Source organism: Primulina eburnea, chromosome 3 (genome assembly GCF_022965805.1).
Source record: "Primulina eburnea isolate SZY01 chromosome 3, ASM2296580v1, whole genome shotgun sequence".
NCBI lineage: Eukaryota > Viridiplantae > Streptophyta > Magnoliopsida > Lamiales > Gesneriaceae > Primulina > Primulina eburnea.
Genome location: NC_133103.1, coordinates 2801027 through 2822808, shown reverse-complemented (window position 1 = coordinate 2822808; position 21782 = coordinate 2801027). Strand labels below are relative to the sequence as shown.

General features: G+C 34.4%; 4 protein-coding genes across 13 annotated transcripts; 3 read left to right on the top strand and 1 right to left on the bottom strand.

Moving 5' to 3' along the window:
* The first annotated feature begins 8242 nt into the window (after window positions 1–8242).
* LOC140828004 (probable protein phosphatase 2C 55) lies at window positions 8243–9597 on the top strand. The gene has a single exon (XM_073190971.1). The coding sequence runs from the start codon at window positions 8737–8739 to the stop codon at window positions 9541–9543; it is 807 nt and encodes a 268-aa protein (XP_073047072.1). The 5' UTR covers window positions 8243–8736; the 3' UTR covers window positions 9544–9597.
* A 1892-nt stretch (window positions 9598–11489) lies between these two features.
* Window positions 11490–13466, top strand: LOC140825329 (protein EARLY RESPONSIVE TO DEHYDRATION 15-like). 3 transcript variants are annotated; one of them, XM_073187044.1, is made up of 3 exons: window positions 11490–11645; window positions 12020–12383; window positions 13054–13466. In XM_073187044.1, exons 2-3 carry the CDS (start codon window positions 12035–12037, stop codon window positions 13134–13136), a joined length of 432 nt encoding a protein of 143 aa, XP_073043145.1. In that variant the 5' UTR covers window positions 11490–11645; window positions 12020–12034; the 3' UTR covers window positions 13137–13466. The 3 variants fall into 3 exon arrangements, with proteins under 3 accessions (XP_073043145.1, XP_073043146.1, XP_073043147.1); XM_073187045.1 differs by having other exon boundaries at window positions 11502–11629; XM_073187046.1 differs by having other exon boundaries at window positions 11567–11584.
* A 143-nt stretch (window positions 13467–13609) lies between these two features.
* LOC140825328 (GTP-binding protein BRASSINAZOLE INSENSITIVE PALE GREEN 2, chloroplastic) lies at window positions 13610–17725 on the bottom strand. Of its 8 annotated transcripts, none has more exons than XM_073187037.1 (6): window positions 17587–17711; window positions 17372–17460; window positions 16533–16713; window positions 15125–16447; window positions 14831–14994; window positions 13610–14351 (listed from the first exon to the last, which is right to left on the bottom strand). In XM_073187037.1, the coding sequence occupies exons 3-6, from the start codon at window positions 16648–16650 to the stop codon at window positions 14001–14003; spliced, it is 1956 nt and encodes a 651-aa protein (XP_073043138.1). In that variant the 5' UTR covers window positions 16651–16713; window positions 17372–17460; window positions 17587–17711; the 3' UTR covers window positions 13610–14000. The 8 variants fall into 8 exon arrangements, with proteins under 8 accessions (XP_073043138.1, XP_073043140.1, XP_073043137.1 ...); XM_073187039.1 differs by having other exon boundaries at window positions 17372–17448; window positions 17587–17709; XM_073187036.1 differs by having other exon boundaries at window positions 17634–17707.
* Window positions 17726–20291: 2566 nt separating this feature from the next.
* Window positions 20292–21716, top strand: LOC140828003 (probable F-box protein At5g04010). Its single transcript, XM_073190970.1, has one exon. It carries the CDS (start codon window positions 20309–20311, stop codon window positions 21089–21091), a length of 783 nt encoding a protein of 260 aa, XP_073047071.1. The 5' UTR covers window positions 20292–20308; the 3' UTR covers window positions 21092–21716.
* The last annotated feature ends 66 nt before the right edge of the window (window positions 21717–21782 follow it).

Sequence of the window (21782 nt, the reverse complement as noted above, 5' to 3'; positions counted from 1 at the left end):
ACGCTGCAAAGTTCCAAGCCGTTAAAAGTTCAGGATTATCCGCGGCGTGCATTGCACGCTGTTGATACTATTATCAACGGCGTGCATATGTACGCTGTTAATACAACTTTCCGCAACGTGCATGTGTAAGCCATTAATAGTCATAAAAAAACAAAATTCTAGCGACGGTTTCCGATAAACCCGTCGCAAATCAGCGACGGTTCCGAAATTAAACACCGTCGCTACTATAGCGACGGTCTTAAAATAATGTGACGGTTAAAACTTTCGCGACGGTTCCAAAAGCCGTCGCTAAATTTTGCGTAAATTTAAAAGAAAATTACTTTTATAATTTATTATATTTTAATAAAAAATTCAATTAAAAAATTAACCAAAAATTCAAATAAAAACAAATATCTAAGTCGAAATTAAAGTATATAACATCAGAAAAATTTTAAGTGTTAAGTGATGTGGAAGACAATGGAACGGAGATCGGGTTTAAATAGATAATTTGCGCTTTGTTGCGACGGTTTGTATGTAAATAGTCGCCGATTTGTGTCTATTAGCGACGGTTATATATAAACCGTCGCCGATTTACATCGGCGACGGTTGTAGTTAGCCGTCGCTAAATGTGGCCTTGAAGCAATTCATTTTCCACTGCATCGGCGACGGTTTGCGATAACCGTCGCTAAACGTGCAATTTTTCCGCAGCATCGGCGACGGTTTTAGATAACCGTCGCTAAATGTGGCCTTAAATCGAAATTCGAACTCATTTTTGGCAGCGTGCTAATAATATGCACGCCGTAAATAATACTATTAACGTCGTGCGATTAATGTACACCATTAATATCTGAATACGATTTATTTTTAACAGCACACATAAACTTGCACGTCGTTAATAATATTATTAACGGCGTGCGTTTATTGTGTGCTGTCGTTTATATAATTTATTAACAGCACACAAAAAGGCATGCTGCAAATATCACTATCCGCAGCGTGCGTTTAATGCACGCCGTCCATAGTAATAACCGCAGCGTGCTTTTAATGCACGCTGTTAATAGTATCAAGTTACTATCCGCAGCGGGCTTTATATGCACGCCGCCGATAGTACTATCCGCAGCGTTCGTTTAATGCACGCCGTTAATAGTATCAAGTGCAACACTATTAACGGCGCACAGGTGGGTGCACGCCGTGAAAAATAGTATTCGCAGCGTGCTTTTAATACACGCTGTTGATGACGTGCTGCGGAAAGTCGTTTTTCTTGTAGTGGCAGGTGATTCTTCCAGACGAGAATCCAAACACGGGGGACAATATCAATGAACATGGCGATGAGATGAAGGATGCTTCCGATAAAAAATCGAGTAGGGTTAAGGCGACGTCGTTCGGGGTGAGCTTTGTTCCACCTAACAAACAGATATCGGGAATGCATTTCAGGAGTGATCGTGCAATGTCTTGGGGATTGATGAATGCCAAACTTTCAAGACTAGTACCGGATAGATATCGGGAGGATCAAATTCCCTATGTTCTTTGAATTTTTTTTAATCAGTACATTCTTTGACGTGTTTTTAATTTTAAGATGATCGATACTATTTTTAAAATTGGATTTCTATGTACGTACTGATATTTGCATATGGTCTCCATTACATGCATGTTCGAGAGTTTAAGATTGGACTATATATCGACCGAAATTATAAGGTACGCAATCGAATTTAATATGGTTTTGATATACATATATCTAAATCTTTCTACATAAAGAAATATGATTAGATCTCTTTTGTACATTTTATTTGAAATTATTCGGGTAAATTACATTTTTTAAACCTTTGAGTTTCTTATGTTAATCGAATCAAGGTCGCTTTAAGGGACTTTAATCCCGCAATTCATAGCAAGAACCTTGAAATTGTAAGATGATACTCTTGTAAGAGCCCGGGTCATGGATGACCCGGAATATCAAATGGATTCCCAAATCCGAGTAAGTCTGCAGGTGGATTCTTCTGGAGCCGGGCAGGTGCAAGCCCATGCTCTACTCTCCGGGCAGTCATAGGCCCGGGCTCTTGTATAAATCTCCAGGGAGGCATTCTACCCGGCCACCTCGATATGAGCACCGCACTCGAGTATACTAGCAGAATAGGATGTGGGCGACTGTCCCATCTCTGACACCGTGCCGATGAGTTGACATGTCAGAATATAGGGTGTGCTCAGCCGTCCTACTATAATTAGTAGCTAGGTAGCACGGAGAACGAGGTCATCATTACTTTTTCTACTATAAATATCAGGTTCTCTCTTTACATTTACATTCATTCATTCATTCATTCACACCAATATCACAGCCATCACTTGGCTACATTGGTTTTCTTGCTTGAGTACCCTGCTGACTTAAGCATCGGAGTGGTCACGCCGGACACCCCTCCGGCGCCCATTCACGAGTTCCTTTCATTGTGTGCAGGTTACAGCTGAAGCCATATTACGGAGATATATCTCATTGCTCTTATTCCCATCATTATATTGATAGCAGATCCGGTGGAGCTCCCGACCCGGCTCACCCATTTCACCCGGATCGCATCATAAGAGAAAAGAATGTATAATTGGTAAATTGATAAGATTTTTGAATATTTGAGAGAATTTCTCTGTAATGCCAAATAATCAATCTTGAAAATTGGTATATCACAAAATACTAGCCCAAGTCCCACCATATAATAGGCACTCAACTCAATTTTGGGTTGATTGATTGAAGTTGCTTCTCAGAGACTTTTTATTTTTTTTAAAAAAAAATAAAAAAATTTGAGGTATGCAATTAAGTATTTAGGTTGTACTTAATACATGAACTTGTTTGGATATATAAAACTGTAGTGAATTTCAAATAAGCATATCAAACTATGCAATTTGATAAAAGTTATAATAAATCTCAAATATATTTGATCATTTGAAATATATACGCTTTTCAAAATTCAAATCAAATCTTTTCATCAAAATCAAATCCAACTGTCCAAACACAGTGGTTTTAATAGTTGCTGTTTCTCAACATGTTTTTTATATGCTTTTACTGGCACTATTTTTTGTTTGTATTTTGTTGCCTAGTAGCCAAAACACCCTTTGATTATCCCTTGAAATCTTAAAATATTTGGATTTGAGTTCGGACCGAAAGATTCGAATATGTACTCGAGCTACTGGATCTTTTACCTGAAAATAAATACACAAAATCTCGAAATCTATTTATTTAATATATATTTATATTATATTAATAAAATAACAACAATCAAGAGGGGCTCGAGAACTATCAAACAATGTAATTTGAGCTCGAGTTCGGTTCGAAAAAATTCGAACATGTTTGAGTTCAACTCTCAAATATGAATCAAATATTTTTCAAGATTGTTCGAAAAATTCGCGAACCAATTCGATTCGTTTCAACCTTTGTTCCCACCTATCGATCAATTCCAGTTTCTATTTTAATAACAAATTTTGAAGCTTATTATTACATGTTTATTTTTCAAGTAACGAAGAGTATCCAAAATATTTTTCCTGACGTGAGATATAATTAGTTCATTAGTTTGAAAGAGTATACTTTTTCTTTGCGGATTATTCTACAATAGAAAAAGTGTGTTAAATGAGGCATGAAAAACGTCATGATTCATGCGCGCAGAAATTCAATAAGTAAGACTAATTAGTTTTGCTTAGGAATCACGCTGCATTATTAAATATCCTACTCTCTTTTTTTTTTTTAATCGCCGCCTTCTAGTTAACTAACCCACACAGCATAGGCCGGGCAACGAAAACAGAATATTCTTTTGCATAAAATAGCTACGACAAAGTAACAAAAAACCAACAAAAGAACAGGAGAAAAGAGGAAGAATTATTTAATTTTTGACCAATTGATTTGGTTTGGTGGGTTCACACCTCACCGAATTATAACCTAATATTTCCTCTATAAATATGAAAAGCCAGTGCACTTATATTACACAAATTTAACTATCTTTCAATGGCAGGGATGCAATACAAATTCTTTCCGACCGACTTCTTGTTCCCTCTCCAACAATCCCCCGCGGCCGCTGACGGAGGAGACGGCTCGGCCCAGCCTGTTTTACCAGTCATATCAACAAGAGATATCGGCGTTCCCGAAGGGTCGAAGCAGCTGCCTAATTCCATAGCCATGACCAACGGCAAGATTGTGAAGCCAGCCAATCCTGTCATCGTCAACAACAAGAAGCTTGTCTCCTTGTCATTCACAAGAAAAATCAAACATATTGAGCCATGAGTTAATATAGAGCTAGCTTTTCTTTACACACGAATCCTGCGCGCATACATAGATCGCAATAAATCAACCGGAAGTACTGATCCATTTGTCATATATAATACACACACATCGAACCCATTTTTCGATGTTTTGAGAAGCCTGGAGTTTTGTAGAGGTTTATATATGATGATCAGCAATAACCTCTTGTACGTTTTATCATCAATTTTGTAATTTCCTAGTCTCAAAATATAATACTAAGTAATTAGCATAGATCCCTTTTGTATTAACGACAACAAACGTATTTATTTATGAAATAAAAAATTAAACCCTAACCTTATTTTTTAAAATCTTGGGAACCTACTGTCGTTATTTTCTATACGTTCTGGGTTAATTCAAAAGATCGATATAGTAACATGTAAATTACAGCTAATCTTATTGTTATATAGGATACTTGTCTTGTTTATTATGATAATGCTGTCATTGACTTGTCGAAGGTACTCTTCGAAATCGGACACCTCTGTCAAATGAGTAGGTCTCTTGTGAAACGATCTCACGAATCTTTATCTGTGAGACGGGTAATATTCACAATAAAAAGTAATACTCTTAGCATAAAAATTAATACTTTTTTATGTATGACCCAATAAGATATTCGACTCACGAAATTGATCCGTGAGACCGTCTCACAAGAGTTTTTGTGCTGCCTAATTCGCTCTACTCCAACGCTACGTTTTGTTTGCACGTGATTTTTTTCATATTAAAATATTTTTTATATATTAACAATCACTCTAAATTGTCTTAACTAAATAATTAATTAATAAACTTTATATTAACAATTTTCAATTTATTTTAATATTTCTCTGAAATTAATCTTGTTTGTTGAAAAAACCTTGTTACTAATACTAATTCAAATAATTAAACTGACATCTACACCATGTTATCTGATTAACGTACATTTATATTTTAAATTTCTCTTATTAATTAATTTTAAAAAAGAAATCATGTTATCAATTTAACAACTTATTAATATGTATTTTTTAGTGTATTATAATGTTAAACCAATATTAAATAACTTATTATTAATTAAATGTAAAACTAATATTCAAATATATCAATAAATTTATAATTATTTGATTAATAAGATATAAAATAATGAGAAATGTGTTACTAATTAATATTATTTTTACGGGTATATATAATAAAATTTGAAGTAATAGGTGGAAGAGAAGTGCTATATATGATGTAAAAATTAAGCTAATTTATGCTAAAAAATGAATTATAATTGGATCAATGCCGATTAAATGCATGAAGCATTGCACTTGAGGAGGTCTCTATTATTTATTCATCTGTTATTTACGGAGTTTCTAGAAGCTAGGTAGAGCAAAGAAAATATTAAATACTCTACCACTTTTTGATAATTACTATTATTTAGACCACATATTGGAGATGAAAAATTGAGGAGAGGATATAATTTTAAAATCAATTATTTCCAATATCCTGAGGGTAATAGTTTCTGTAGCTACAATTGTATGCATATAAATTTTAAGAAATATCTTCGATTCTATCGATCTGGTATAAAAAAAATATTATTTTATAATATTAAAAATATTAATTTTTATTATAAATATAAACCGAGTCAATCCATAATTTTATGATTTTTACGTAATTATTTTTAATTTGATTTGATCGAGATTTGTTCGAGGTCAATTAATAAGCTTGTGGCTTTCGGCAAAAGTTTGAATTTCAGCACGTTCCTGGTCAAATTTATAATCCTCAGGGACAATTTATTCAACATTGCATAGGGTTAAGTTTGAAAACAAAAATATGTAATTTTAGTCTTGTAAATTAGTATATTTTTAGTTTTAATTATATAACTTGTTAATATTTGATGAAAATCTTGGCTTTTGTTTCTCAATTTTTTTGTCAGAACCATCGAATATTGTTCATTGACAATGAAGTTTTACTATAGAGCTCTTGTAACAAAAATAATATATATTACACTTATTAAAACAAAGAAAAAAAATAAGGAAAATGACATGGAATATTTCAAAATATCAGGAAAAAATCTAGTTGTTTTCTTTTATTTTTTATTTAGATATATTTCAATGTTTGTAATATAATATAGATTTTATTATTGTTACATGAGTAATGTAAGAGAGCAATAATGTCAAACGAGTATTATTTGATGAATTTTGTGGCTTCATGTGAAAAAAAACTAAAATAAAAAAATAAAAGTTATTGAATGAAAACACGATATTAAAAAATTTCACGTTTAAAACTTAAAACAAACTAACTTACTGGACTAATATTGAAATTTTCTCATCTAAGTTCCTTTTTTTTTAATTGGCCACTCGGTTATTTATTTTAGAAAAAATTGTATATTTCGTTGTTTATATTTATATTTTATCAATTTTTGTCTAAGTTAAATTTCAATAATAGTCCGTTATATTTGGTTTTTTAACGATTATTCATTTTTTTCTTTATTTTATTATTCGTGTGACAAAATTATTAAAATTTTGAACTGAAATTGGGGAGCGAGATGAGGTGTTCAAAATGAATCCAACCAACTCGTAAACCATTCGATCTAAATTTGATAATATCGAGTTCGAACTTTTTCATAATTGTTCATGAGTGAGTATCATGTGAGACCATCTCACGGATCCTAATCTGTGAGACGGGTCAATCCTACACATATTCAATATAAAAAGTAGTACTCTCAGCATAAAAAATAATATTTTTTCATGGATGACTTAAATAAGAGATCCATCTCACAAATACGATCCGTGAGACCGTCTCACACAAATTTTTACCATTGTTTATAGATAGCAGTCTACCCGTGAATGATTATTATTATGGGTATTTATATATTGAATAGAATATGTTAGCAATATAAATGAACAGTAAAAAAATCAATAAAATTTATTTTCACATGCAATTGCTTTCATCAATAAAAAATGGGTCTACCGGCATTTTCTTGATCATAATAAAATGAAAGAAGCTCTTATCTGTTCTCAATTTTGAATCAAAGATCGTATGAATGAATTCTTAAGAAAATTTAAAAACCCTGTGTAATCCCCAATGTAACGTTGTAATGTGAACTTGAGACCAAAATTGTATTCATCATATTGTTTCAAATTTTCCTACAAAACATGAACAGGTATATATTTACTGAATCAACAAATTAAAGAAATCTTCAAAACATAATCAGAAGAAGTACATTAATACGGACATTAACGAAGGCAGCAACGACCGTAATATCGGCGTATATCCCGCCAAAGTGCAGCACCCCTGCCTCGTAGCCCGACGCCTCGAATGGGGTGTGTATATTTTCATTCAAAGAATTCTGGCGCGTCACCTTAGCCAATGTCCAAGCCACCAACTCCGGCTCATTCGCTTCCTCCTGACACAGCCTCACCACTTACTCTATATCATCAGGATACACGTTGTCGAAAAGCCCGTCGGTCCCGGCGATTATGACATCACCACTCTCTACGGTCACCGTGATTCTTCCGCCACGTCCGGGGTATCGCCCGAGAAGTCTTCCCCAACTGAAAAGGATGGTTGAATTTGTCCTGCTGTGTGAGTGAACTATACACAATCTTTCCCCACCTTGTAACCAAGAATCCACTGTCCACCACGTTCACTGGGCGGAGGGTTCTCCCGGCGATGGTGAGGATGCAGGCGGCCGGTTTTCCAGTAAGCTTCATGAAGAAAGCACCTCGAGTCCACGGCGCTCTCGCGGCGGCGGTTCTTGATTGCTTCCACGGTTCCACCACGTTGCGCATCAGTTCTCTCGAGTACTCTCCTGCGTCGACGCCTATATTCGAACATCCGCCCATGCCATCCGCCACTCCAATGGCGTTGGCCTCCTCAAAGACGAAGTGGGCATCTTCGCCGAGTCGTTTTCTTTGGGTATGCAGAAGAATCCGGTGATCATCGACATTGATCATGTTTACAGATGAATCTCTTGATTTTGCTTTATCTCGATCAGCTAGCATTGTGTTTCTCTGTTAATTCTAATAAAAAATTATAGGTTTTTGAGTTATTTGGACCAAATAGGATTCTACATAAGGTAGGTAATAACAAGTTAGGTCCCATGAACAATTCTAAGTTCCACCGATCACATTTCACCTTTACTACGGCAAAATTTTTTTCCTAAAAAACCAAAAAAAAAATTAGGTGAAAATCAAATAATATATAAAATCTTAGGATCACAGATTTTATGGGTTTGATGTAATCGATTAACAAACTAACAAATCATTTATATGGATTACAAAAAATTAAATCGTATATCACTAGGATCTAGCGATAATCAAAATCTTATTTGTTAGCAAGAAAATAACATAAAAGTTGGAATCAAAAGTAATATAGAATTTCAGTCCAATTAGTGCTACACTTTCAAACTTGGATTTAGAATTTCATTCCTTCTGGTTTACTTAAATATCTGCTCTGGTGCAAATCTCTCAAGACGTATATGTGTACATATACATCAATCCAAAGGGAAAATTTTCGTACGAATTCAATGCAAGACAATGGTGATCATTAGACGCAAATTCAAGAGGTCTATCAGAAAACGTGGACGTCCGAAAATATACATGGCTGGTGGATCCTTCTACTCACCCAAAAATAACAAGTCGAAACCCCTAGGCGTAGACGCCCACTTCATCTCGAAGGAGGCCGATGCCATTGGTGTGGCGGACGGGGTTGGCCGATGTGGGGAAAATGGCATAGACGCAGGAGAATTCTCTAGAGAACTCATGCGCAACGCGCTGGAGTCAATCAAGAATCACCCTGGTGGTGATGTAGTGCTGGACCCCAAGCGAGTGCTTTACGAAGCCTTCTCGAACACGAAGGCCAAGGGCTCTTCCACCGCCTGCATCATCACACTCTCCGGAAGACACATCCGTGCGGCAAACTTGGGTGACAGCCGTTTCATGGTTATGAGGAGAGGAAAGATTGTGTACACTTCGCCTGTACAGCAGCACAAATTCAACCATCCTTATCAGCTGGGAAAATATGAGGGTGGCGATGTACTAGAGAAAGCAGAGGAGATCATGGTGCCGGTAGAGTGTTACGACATCATCGTCGCGGGAACCGACGGACTTTTCGACAATATGTTTCCTGAGGATATTGAGGCTGTGGTAAAGCAGTGTTTGGGGGAAGGATATGATCAGAATCCGGTGGCTTTCAATTTGGCTATGGCGGCCCGCCGGAACTCCTTGGATAAAACTAGGTGCTCACCATTTGATATAAATGCCCGCCAAGCTGGGGTTCTGCACTTCGGAGGCAAATATGATGATATTACAGTGGTTGTTGCCCATATCCTTCCTTCGAGCTGATTATGGTCCTAAATAGTTGCATATCCAGTTCGATTCTTTAATTTTGTTGTTATAGCAGATATTTCGTATATGCATGCAGAAAAGTTTAAACAATGTTCTCAAATGGCCGGATTATTGTCTAAATCAGAAAGTATAATTTTAGACGTGTAATTGGTTGGTTAATCTTGATTCAAGATTCTTGCGTGATTGCTTACGAGTTGTCGTGATTAATGGACTGGGTTGATCCAGATCCGTCCAAACCAATCCAGCATAATCCATTTCAATCTGGAACAATTAATGTGATTTAGGGCCGGTCTACATCCGATATTCTAGCTTAATTGGATTGGTTTTTTTAACCTTGATCCGGAACCGTAACCAATCTGGAGTCAGTTCCAATCCGGTCCGTACTGTCTTTTTAAAAAGAAATTTGATTATTTTTATGTTTAATAATTATTACTTGTAATTCTACATATAAAAAAAAAAGTAATTTAATCATCAAATATTTTTCTTAATAAACGTCATGTTTAGGTACATACTGATTGAACTTTGAAGATTAAAAAAAAATTTTCAATCCGATATCAACATGGTCCTATTATTTTCTAATTCGGTCAACAGTCTAGTAAAATTTGAAGTTTTATAATATCGGGTAACTTGATTTTAAAGTTTCAAATTCGAACATGAATTTGTGTTCAGTCCTTATCTGTAAAAAAAATTTGCAATGCCTGATTGCACAAAAAAAAATCTGCATTCCTTGGGTTCATATATTAGATAAAATCTGTAAAATATGATACAAATATATGATATTTGAATATCAACAGGTTTTATATCTGAATAAAAGATAAGATTTTAAGCAAAATTAGAACAAATATATCAATATCAATATCCACTATGGATGTTCAAATATCATTTATTTGTATCTATTTTTATTCTTAAAAAATGATTCATTAATATCAAAATTTTTATTATAAATATTTGTATACTCAAAAATGTCAAAAACTTGTGTGAGACGGTCTCACAAGTCGTATTTGTGATACAGATATTTTATTTGGGTCATCCATGAAAAAATATTACTTTTTATGCTAAGAGTATTACTTTTTATTGTGAATATGGGTAGGGTTGACCCGTCTCACATATTATGATCCGTGAGACTGGTCTCACATGAGACTCACTCCTCAAAAATTACAAATCAGTTTTTGTACTCAAATATCATATATTATTATAATATTGTGTACTAATTTTTATTCAAGAAAAAAATATAAATCTAAAGAATACATATATATTTTTTTTTCGTAGATTAATGAGTGCAAAGACATGTTTTCTAACAGAGTTTGATAGCAAATAAAAGTTGATAGGGATGTAAACGAACCAAATCGTTTGTGAGCTATTCGAAACTCGATTCGATAAGAGCTCGTTTAATGATGTTCGTTTAGATAAACAAACCAAACTCAAACTTTACAGTATTCGACTCGTTAGTTCGTGAACATGTTCGTTGGTAAGTTCATGAATAATCTTTTAGATGAAAAAATAATAGTTTTGATATTTAATTTATTAATTTTGCATATTATTTATGAAATATATAGAAAAATCTATTAAATTTATTTATTATAATAAATTTATAAATTTTAATAAAAATAATATATTTTTCTTTAAATATATAATTTACTTTTTAATTAATTTAATGAAAATTTAAATGTATAATTCATATTTATGAAGTTTGTTTAGGCTCGATAAAAGCTTGAATAAGCTCGTGAGCATGTGTATATTCGTTAAATAAAGTTCGAGCTCGGTTCGATTATAAACGAACCAAATTCAAACATTCTAAAATTCGACTCGACTCGATTAGATCCCTAATTAATAATTCATCGATCATTTCTTCTATTATGTTTATAATAAATAAACTGTTGTAATGAAGTCACCACCTTAGTCATCTCGTAGGGACCACAATAAAGACAAGTCTTCTTGAGGTCGTCAATCCGTGGCTAGCTTCGGTCACTTCCCAGGCCTAAGGTTAGGATCAATCATCTCGCCTCGTACGCCTACGTAACTTCCGCTCCCGCTCTGAGTAAGATCCATTGCTCAATTGTTGAGACTTCGATCCCATAGAGCGGTATAGTTTCTGCAAGGTGATGTTTATGGATTCGAATCCACTCAATTTCCTTTTAAATTTCAGATTTATCCCTCTATTTTTCGTTTTCCAGAGTGTTCATTGCGATCTGAGTTTGTAAATTTATATTTACATTTGAATCCACGGACCTGAATTCGTTTTTTTTGGATTTATTTTATGAATTTTGAAGTCTGATCCAAGGTTCTCGAGCTATAGATTGCACTTCAATGTGCATTAACCAAACCCAAATTAATTTTTTTTCTTGTTCGACTCGATGAATTTAAGCTTTGATGCCTATAATGATTGTAATTCTGCTTGATTCAACTTGTTTGCTCAGTTTTCCAAGCGGCTTGATTTTTTAGAGATTATTTTTATATTTGTTGCTTGATTCAGGTGGTTTTCATTCGAATGGCTCTAGTGTCTGGAAGAGGGTCGGTGCTCAACCCGAATGCACCACTGTTCGTACCAGCGGCGATGCGGGAGGTGGAGGACTTCTCTCCGGAGTGGTGGAACCTGGTGACCACATCCGCGTGGTTCCGAGATTATTGGCTCAGCCAGCAACAAGGAAATGATGATTTTGGTGAAGTGATCGGCGGATTTGATGGAAACGACGCCCTTGAGTTCTTGCCCGAGAACATTGATGTCTGTGTGGATGATGATATCTTGACTATGGAAGCCCAGTTTGAGGAATTTCTCCAGTCATCTGAGACTGAAACTGATCGTGAGAGCAAGCAAGTGAAGGGAATGCATGAAAATGGTAACTTACCTACGCACTTAAAATCCGATTTTTGTTCTTCAAAAAATACTTATTTTATTTTATTTTTTTGGGTTTCAAAAAGATCCAATTTGGGAATGATTATTCGTTTAAAAAATTTGATTTTAAAGAATACTTTATATGAACCTCTATGATCGAAAATATTATGCATGTGGTTGTTAAGATTTTGTTTATATGATTACATTTTGAAGTGATATGTATTTGGTCTTGTATTGGAATTTGGATGAAAAGTGAAAAGGAACGCATTTTTTATATGTATGCAAAAGGAATTCACCAAAAGAAAGAGGAAAAACTTTACGAAAGGAACATTGATACATGCTGAAATGTCATACTTGATGGCTGGGTAAGTACCAAGTAAGGTGTCTTGCATATCTTACCCTTTTATAATAGTTGGAGTAGTGGTTTCAATCATACCGTTTTCATGGAAATTCTATGTCCAATCTAAAATCCCAATCTAAAATCGTAGTTTTACTTAAACGGAAAAATTTGTATGGTGCCATGTTACACCATCTTCTTGCAGTATATTTAGCAAACTTCAAAATTTTCCTGAAACTTCTTGTAGCGCAGTTCTGTACTTCTGTTTCTATTTTTTTTCCTGTAATAAATTTTGCCATATTGATGTATTTTACATGCTATGATTACTTTTCATTAGGTTTTAGCAAGAATGCCGAAGCACTTGTCAAGAACATGAGCGTGACAAACCATAGAATCCCGAGGGATCCTGTGAAGCCGTGAGATAAGCCAGCCAAACATGTTAACCCCAAGTGCAGCCCCCGTTTCATTCAGCAGCCACAATGGACTCTGTGTGTGTGTGGATCTCAGTTCATAAGTAGTCTCTGTTTCTTGTAATCTTATGTACAGAACAAGGTTCCAACCCCTTGTACTTCTTGTTCACAGTTTGATGTCTCTTAGTTTTTAAGCATGGAAACCTCTACATGAAGAGAAGATGTTGTAGATACCAAAAGGAATAAATTAAATGAGCACGTGTTATTTGTATTTTCAGTGTTTTTTTTTCTCATATTTACTACATATGACTCGGAACAATTTGATTTTAAATTCACCATATGCCGCCCATGAATCGTTCGTTGAAAAGAACAAAAGGTATGAGATCATCTTTATTTGCATAATTGGAAACATATTGAAATATACCAACTTTACTCTCAAGTTTTACTTTAATCGTTCATCTACTAAATTCTATTTGTCATGACTTAAATAACTTACATTACTTTTCAAGTACTAACCAAAAACACTATGTTTTCATATTTACAGGTACCCACATGGCCACATGCTATCATAAAACTATACAATCCACCACATTTTGAGCTAAAATCATCTCTTCGGTAAGAAATAAGAATATCCCATTCAGAAGACGCAATAATCACCTTGTTTCCCAATATTTCTATCATTAAATTTCTTGAAAAAAAAATTCTCCGGGATAATCAGAAAGATATCAAAACATTACCTGCGCATCTTGCTGATCTACCTACATTTGCCAGTTTTTCAAAATACTGATGTTCCTTTTGGTTCGACCATAAGACCTTCCCTGGACTGGTAAAGCATTTTCAAAATAACGCATCGACTTTAACCAGGGTTTTCTCTTCAACTTGTTATATCTGAATGCAACTCTTCTCTCTTGTCTTCAATTTTCCTTGATTTAGCTTCAAGTTTACTCTGATTGGCTATTGCATCAGATATCGCCTTTGGAAGCCAAAATCCAGGGCGTTCGAGAAATGGAGCACGATCAAGTACCAAAGGTTCACGCAAAGTGATCTGGATGCCGTCATACGTCCACAAACTCAAATTTGCTTCGCCTTTCAAACCCAAAGAGAACCAACCTAAGCCTGCTACTGCAATATCAACGCTGTTCACATCCCAGCTGGTTCCAGATGCATTGATGTCTCTATTTTCCCAAGCTCCCAGTTCAGAAATTCGGTCTGTACAAACGGGTGGCTGGAAAAAAAACACCCAAAAAGGTCAAAATGAGTGAGTAACAAATTTAATCTAAGAACTTTTTATCATCATTCAATATGATGAAAAGGAGCGAGGACAAAGACAGCAGGCAGCTGGATAAATAAATAATAAATAAAGTAACAAACACTGATGATAAATGAGGAAGGTGTGGTCTTAAGGAGATTTCGTTCAGTTTGCACAGGAATTTCATGCATATTGTTCGTCTTGAAGAGCATGCTAGGCAAACCAATTGACTGAAACTACGAATGGGAAGCTGAGTTGTAGAATTATGTGGACGAATCCGGAAATATTTGAATAAAGAGGATGAAAAATTTTTGTATAAAAAGAACGAATGATTTGTCCAATCTTTATTAAAGCACAAAAATTTGACATATTTCTGTTAGACAGTTTTGGTGTAAGTTCCATGGGATTGATGCAGTAAAAGCTTCTCTCATTAGGTCTGTGGTCAAAATCGTTACCTGCAGCCTAATTCCAGCATGGTTGCTCTTGGTCTCATCAGCATTTTCAATCTTTCCTAGATGAAGAGAAACACTTGGTGACAAAAATACAGTCACGTAGATTGTATCCACAGAAGCTTGATTAAGATCGAGTCTAACTAAGCCTCCAACATGTATTGCTTGACCTGTCTGCAGATGTTACAATAATTTATCATATGTAATCTGGGGTTGAGAAGGGCAGACAACATTTAACTGCTTTGAAAAGTGAAGGTGATATGAAATGCCAGAAGAAATAAAACAAGGTCATCCAATAACTTGCCTTTATCCTAAAAGTTCGAGGTTGAAGTTCTTTACGTATCTCAACCATTTTCTGCTCATCCCTGTTCAATCTCACAGACATCAAATATGGATGTAAAAGACCAGGAGTATCATACATCTTAGCTTTAGCTGATAATATTCCTCCAATCCTCAGGATCCCAAGGGTTGTTCCTGGAACAGCAGCTTCTGTAAGCTTTGTAATCTTCACCCCTTCTTTCTTTGAAAAAGCATTTATCAATGTTGACTTTCCAGCATTCTGAGCCCCAATCACCCAAACATTCCCTCTAGGCCCAGCTAAGTCCTTCACGAAAGCCAGCAAATTTCGCACGCCCAAATCTTTCCGTGAACTAACCAAATAAACTCCATTGAGTTTAGGTGCTCCATTTGCCTTAGCACGGTGTCGAACCCATCTATCCAACCGTGTAGGTGAAATTTGAGAAGGGAGAAGATCAACCTTCGTCGCCACAAGAACAAGCTTAGGCAACTTGTTCCTAAGATTAAAACCGTCTTTCCCTCCTTCAAATGCTTTGAACAAGGACCTAGCCGCACGTTTAGGAAAAGACCCATCAAAATCAACACAATCAACAACCATAACCAACACGGTAGCATCTGCATTCCCTGAGGGTTTCATCAACCTCTTACTAATCAACTGATCAAAATCAAAATCAGGTATTAAATTTTCTGCCACTTGATTCTTCACCTGCCCATAGTTTCTCAGCGAATGGCACCTAGCGCAGACCGTCACTTCCTCCTTCTCTTTTTTAGCATCCCTAGCCATTCTTTTTTTCTCGGCCTTTGAAACTCTTTTCCTTTTTCCCTTTTCAATTGTCTCCTCATTAATGTTTCCGTAACCAACACCAGCTGGAGTAAAACCATCTAGTTCATTCAAATAATCATCTTCCACATCTTCCAACTCCGATCCAAATTCTCCTGATTCCCAATCAATTTCTTCCTCTTCACTATCATCCAATTTCACCACAACGTCATCCTCAAAATCCTCGCCATCTTCTTCAAACTCATCAAAACTCTCAATCTCCTCCTCGCCATCAGCCAGTTCTGCCACTTTCATTCTTTTCTGATAATATCCAGGGAGATTTTGGTCTTTATCTTGCATGAACACGCCACAACCAGGGCATATAGGCCCATAATTCTCATCTCCATCCCTCCCTTCACTCAAAATCAAACCTTTATCACCTTTCCTAAATGTCCTCACATTCTTTTTCTCTGTTTTCTCAACAATTGCTTTAGTATCTTTTACTGCTAAAACAACATGCAAATCTTTCTTCTTACATAAGTCTTTCTTTGTTACCATATGCAGGCCTGAAAGGAAATGATTTTGGCCGGTGCGTTTTATCAAGTTAGCAAAATGCAGTAAACAAAAGAAATTCCAGGGAGGTAGATTTACCTGATAAAACCTTAAATCTTGACAGACCTCTTGATTCAAACTTGTTGATCAAAGGCTGGTTGATGTTAAGATTGGTGATACTTGAAGATAAAGAACTGATTGATAGCAAACATGCCATTTTTCGCTGCTTATCCCTTTGTTTCTCCCTAAATCGTGTTCTATTTGGCGGAACAGGGATTAACTGGAGAAGACAAATAAACAGAGTTCCTAAGGAACAATTAAACATATATAATAATAAAATGGGTAAAACTGAAATAATGAATTCATCTTTTTTGGTGAAGAAAACAATATTGGAGAAACGGTCAGAAAAAAGGTTTCAATCATTTTCTGTTTTTCTTCACTGTCATTGAGGGAAGCTAAGATTATCCACTCACAAAGTTCAAACTTCGAACGGAGTCAAGCACATAGATAATTCAATAAACGATGTTATTATATTCCAAAATCCATCCCGCTACTGCTGTGTCACACAAAGGTAAACAGCATCGTGCTTGGCAGAAGTAAAGAATTTCATGAAGTATGCGGTACTCAAGAATAAGGGAGGAAACATCAAGAAAGTTTAACTCTTCAAATAACCTACCCATTCGAAACTGAAAACAAAGCATGACCAGTAGTAAAATCAGAAAATATTAAATGCATCTCAAGAGAAAGCTAAGAGGAATCCGAAAAATCTGTTTATCCTTCTCAATTGAAATAAGAATCGTTAAAAGTTCAATTATAATACGCATACAAATTTGTTCGAACTACCAATAATTCCATCCTCCCATTTAAAACTGTCCGACTTCTTCATTGAATTAAAAGCGTAGTGAAATCTTCAGACTCCACGCCAAAAAAGGGCTGACCTTTTAAAGAATAGCAAAAAGAATCAAGGGAGATGAGCGTGTTACTCCTTGAATGCAAATTTATCCCATCAAAGCCCCTGTCGCACAACCTAGGTTCACTGAAAGTTAAGATCTTGGACAATGAATGGTGGAGAAATGGGTTGATTATCAAATATTTCAAGCATACAAACTCAAAGAAAAATGTGGTTCTGAAACTTAAATCGACAACAGATTACCAAAATCTGAAGAAGTTGATAAAATTATGTCGAAGAAGAAGAAATACATGGAGAATGTGCAGAAGAGTGTGTTTCTTCTGTGTCCCGTCGTTGGTTAATCCGGAGATGATGAGGATGAAGGGTTTATTTCAGACATTATGGATGATCAAGATTTGTATATATATGTTATAGGACAAGTGCGTGATATATAATATAAGGATAAGTTAAAGATAAATAAGATATAAGATATTATATTTAGAAAAATGTTATGTGTACATAATGGGTTACATAGAGATTTACATGTAATTATTAATTAATTATTAAATTATAAATAAAACTCTCATCCTAAATTGATAGACTACCTATTCTATTAATTATTTCTTCTCCTATCTCAGCCTTCACTCCAAATCGATTGATCGTATCTTTCTTCTCCTCTCCCAACCCTCGCTTCCAAATCCATATGCGGTAAAGACGAAGAAAAAATCGAGATCATAGAAATATTCTATTGCTTATCGAGACGACCATCTATTTTCTTTGTTTTACATCTTTATTACTATAAATCAAGGTTAGTTTTTTTCTTCCAATTTGTTGTTTCGTTTGTTTTAGGTGTAGATTCGTAAAAGAGATTGTAGATTGTTTCGTTTGTCTAATTCTAATTTTGGCAATATAATAATTTATTATTGTAGTTACAATCATTAATTTTTTTAATTTTAAAAATCATTACTATTAATTTTTTATATGATTTATTAAATATTGAAAAATATAATATTTATCAAAATATATTTTTAAAAAAAAAATTGTATGATAAATCTCAGGACTTGCATTAAAAAAAACAATTTAATATTATTGATAGGAGAAGAAATAATGAATGGAATGTGTAGTCTATCAATTTAGGATGAGGGTTTAATTGTAATTTAATAATTATTTAATAATTACATGTAAGCCTCTATGTAACCCATTATGTACACATAGCATTACCCTTATATTTAATATTTTGTATGATTTTAATGAAAGTGATTAAATTTATATATTAGATTATAATGATAAAATTAACATTATCATAATAAATTTTATAATTTCAAAGTTGTTGTTTGAGTTCATATTTTTTATTTGTTCATACGTCGATAGTGCTTGCATGATTTATTTATTTTTACCTAATTTTATATATTATATAATATGATAATTGAGCTCTTGATTTTGTGAGTCAAGTCAAATATCAAATTCTAATGTTAATCGGGTGATATTAATAATTTTATTAAGATTTATAAAAATTATTTATATAATTATCTCGAATTCATTTATATATTTATCATATTATATAATATATAAAAATAAATAAAATATTCATTTGATTTTAATTTCTACCTACTTGCATAGATTTAAAAAAAAAATTCAATTATAAATTGAGGGTAATTAAGTCATTTGTAATGTATTTTATCCATAAATAAAAATTATCACACCTAATAGAAGGGATATTTTATCTTTCAAAAAAATTATTTATCAAGGGCCCATGATATTATCATGAGCTTTTTAAAAATGTACCAAACATGGAATAAGGAGGATTATTTATCAATCATTCCCTTATCCTATGTACCAAACTATGTCATATATGATTATTTTTTTAAAATTATATGTATGATGAGATCTTATTTGTTAAAACGATGTGTAGATAATATTCACAAAAATAAGATATCATGTACCAAGACGAAGATATCATATAACAAATAACTATTTCACCATTTAGTAATAATAATAATTCCTAAAAATATTTGAAAATAACAAAATTTGGGAATTTTTTACCATATTTTTATTATTATTATTGACGACTAGCAAAACTTTGGTTAAATGAAATTAAATTTGCAGGTCAATTAAATTCAAAATTCTATTTTTTTTAAATTCATAATTTCTATTTCTGGCTTTTTAAATACGATCAAATCAGTTCATTTAGCTTGTTTTCAGATATTTTATATATAAAAAAAATCGATTAAACTAACTCTACTTAAGCTTCAAGTTTTTATATTCACTTTTACTCGATGTTTTTTTTTTTAAATCTTATTTTTATAGTTTTTTTACCAAATAGTTGGCTAATTTGGCTACAAACAAAAATAATATATTGTCATTTCAAAGAAAAATAATAATAATAATATATTTTAACAAATTGTTTTTTCAAACCAGTTCGAAAAATATTTGATTCATATTTAAGTTTATCAAATTCAAACCAAACTCGAAAATGTTCGAATTTTTTTTGGTTCCGAACTTGAGTTTAAATTATTTTGGTTAATAATTCACGAGTGATCGCGAATATTAATATTTTATTAATATAATATAATTATATAATAAATAAATAAATTTTGAGTAGTTTGAATACTTGTTTTTTAGCGATAGTTCGAATAATTAATGAACACGTTTGAATCTTTCGAGTCGAACTCTAACTTTAATTCGAACTGAATTCGAACAAATTTTTTTAAAATTTTCGAATTTCAAACCAAGTTCAAATTTAAATAAAATTAATTCGAATATCCAAATTTTCGTCATATTTCACTGAATTCAATTTATACATTAATATACAAATTATAATAGTTCAAAATAAAATATACTTGCAAATCTTATGCAAGATTTTGAAAAATCCTGTCTCGTCTTATACGTGTCCTATGCTTGATTTCACACGTTTGCAGTGCTCTTACGTGGTGTAAAAGAACATACAAGATAATAAAAAACCCCGACATTTTCCCTCGCCACCCCGATGAAGCCCAAATCGATATCGACTAGATCTTTGGAAATGAAATCTTCACCTCCATGGCAAATTCTTGATTTGGTAGCTCATTTTCTCGACCCCAAAAGCCTAGCAGCTGCCGTCTGTGTTTGCAAATCATGGGCCATTTTCATGTCCTCAGACCATCTATGGCAACCTTTTTTCTCCGAGCACTACCCCTCGCTCTCCAACCTCCCCGCCGCCGCCGCAGAGTCCACATCATACCACAAACTATACTCCCTAGGCCACGCCGCTGAGAAGCGCCGCCTCCAACCACCCCCCAAACCCGACCTCTCTCTCCAGCATCTCATATTCTCCATCGACATCCGAAACCACAAAGAATCCATTCTCACCTTGGTAAAGCCCGGCGGAGAGGTCAATCTGGACAACAACGGCAACATTTTCCGGTTTGACATCGACGTGGAATCGAATAAATCAATGGGATTCGAAGCGTTGAATGGTCTGAAAATTACGTGGAATGTGGTGTTGAAGGGGTTTAGAAGCGTGTTTACGATGATGGATTGTGAGGGAAAGGCTAGCTTCATAATGGGACTGGAAGGGTGGTTTTCCAAGGAGCTGCCGTCAGCAGGGTGCTGCTCAGGCGGCGCCAGTGGGTTGGTGGTGGAGTTGAGGTTGGGGCTCCGGGAGAGCGGCGGGAAGGTGGTGATGGAGAAGATGAGTGTGGGGGTTCTGAGTGTAGTGAGTTGGAGATATGTGGGCGTTAACGAGGTCCTTAGGTACTTGCAACATTTTCTTTTGCCATCTAATTTGTAACTTACCGTATGTATATGCAAGAAAGCTACGTTCCCTTGTTACTTTTACACTTGATCATACGAATTAAATGTTTAATTTGGCATTTATTAATTACTCAAATGTATCTGAATAAATAACCATAATAAAATCAATACACAAGGAATTCAATTAAGAAGCAAGAAAGCTCGTAAAAAGATCAAAAGAGATTGTTTCTGCTAGAAAATGTAGGGGTAACATTATCTACGTATGGTGACAAAAATGTGTATACAACGCAAATAGCACTTTAATATTGAACTTGCATGAATTAATACAATTGATGAATCCTTCCGAGTCACCTCAAAATCACTCGATCCAGGTACAATTCATCCCTTTCTTGCTCGAGAACAGAAATCAAAATCTTCAAGCAAGTTTCCACATTTCCACCCACACCTTTCGGCATCAAATTCTCAGCAACATCAGCAGGAGTAATCTTAATTTCTCCCAACAGAACCTCAATCCTCCCAAACAAATCATGATCCTCTAAGCCAAGATAATTCCTAGCCAAAATCTTGAACCCTTCAAAGCTACAATATGACAGTTCAATATGTTTTTCCATTCGCCCTCTTCTGATCAAAGCTGGATCCAATTTTTCCGCCTGATTTGTCGTGAAAACTGTTGGATTAAAGGTATAGGTTGTGAGGTTTATGGGCTTTGCATGTGAGTGAATGAAAAT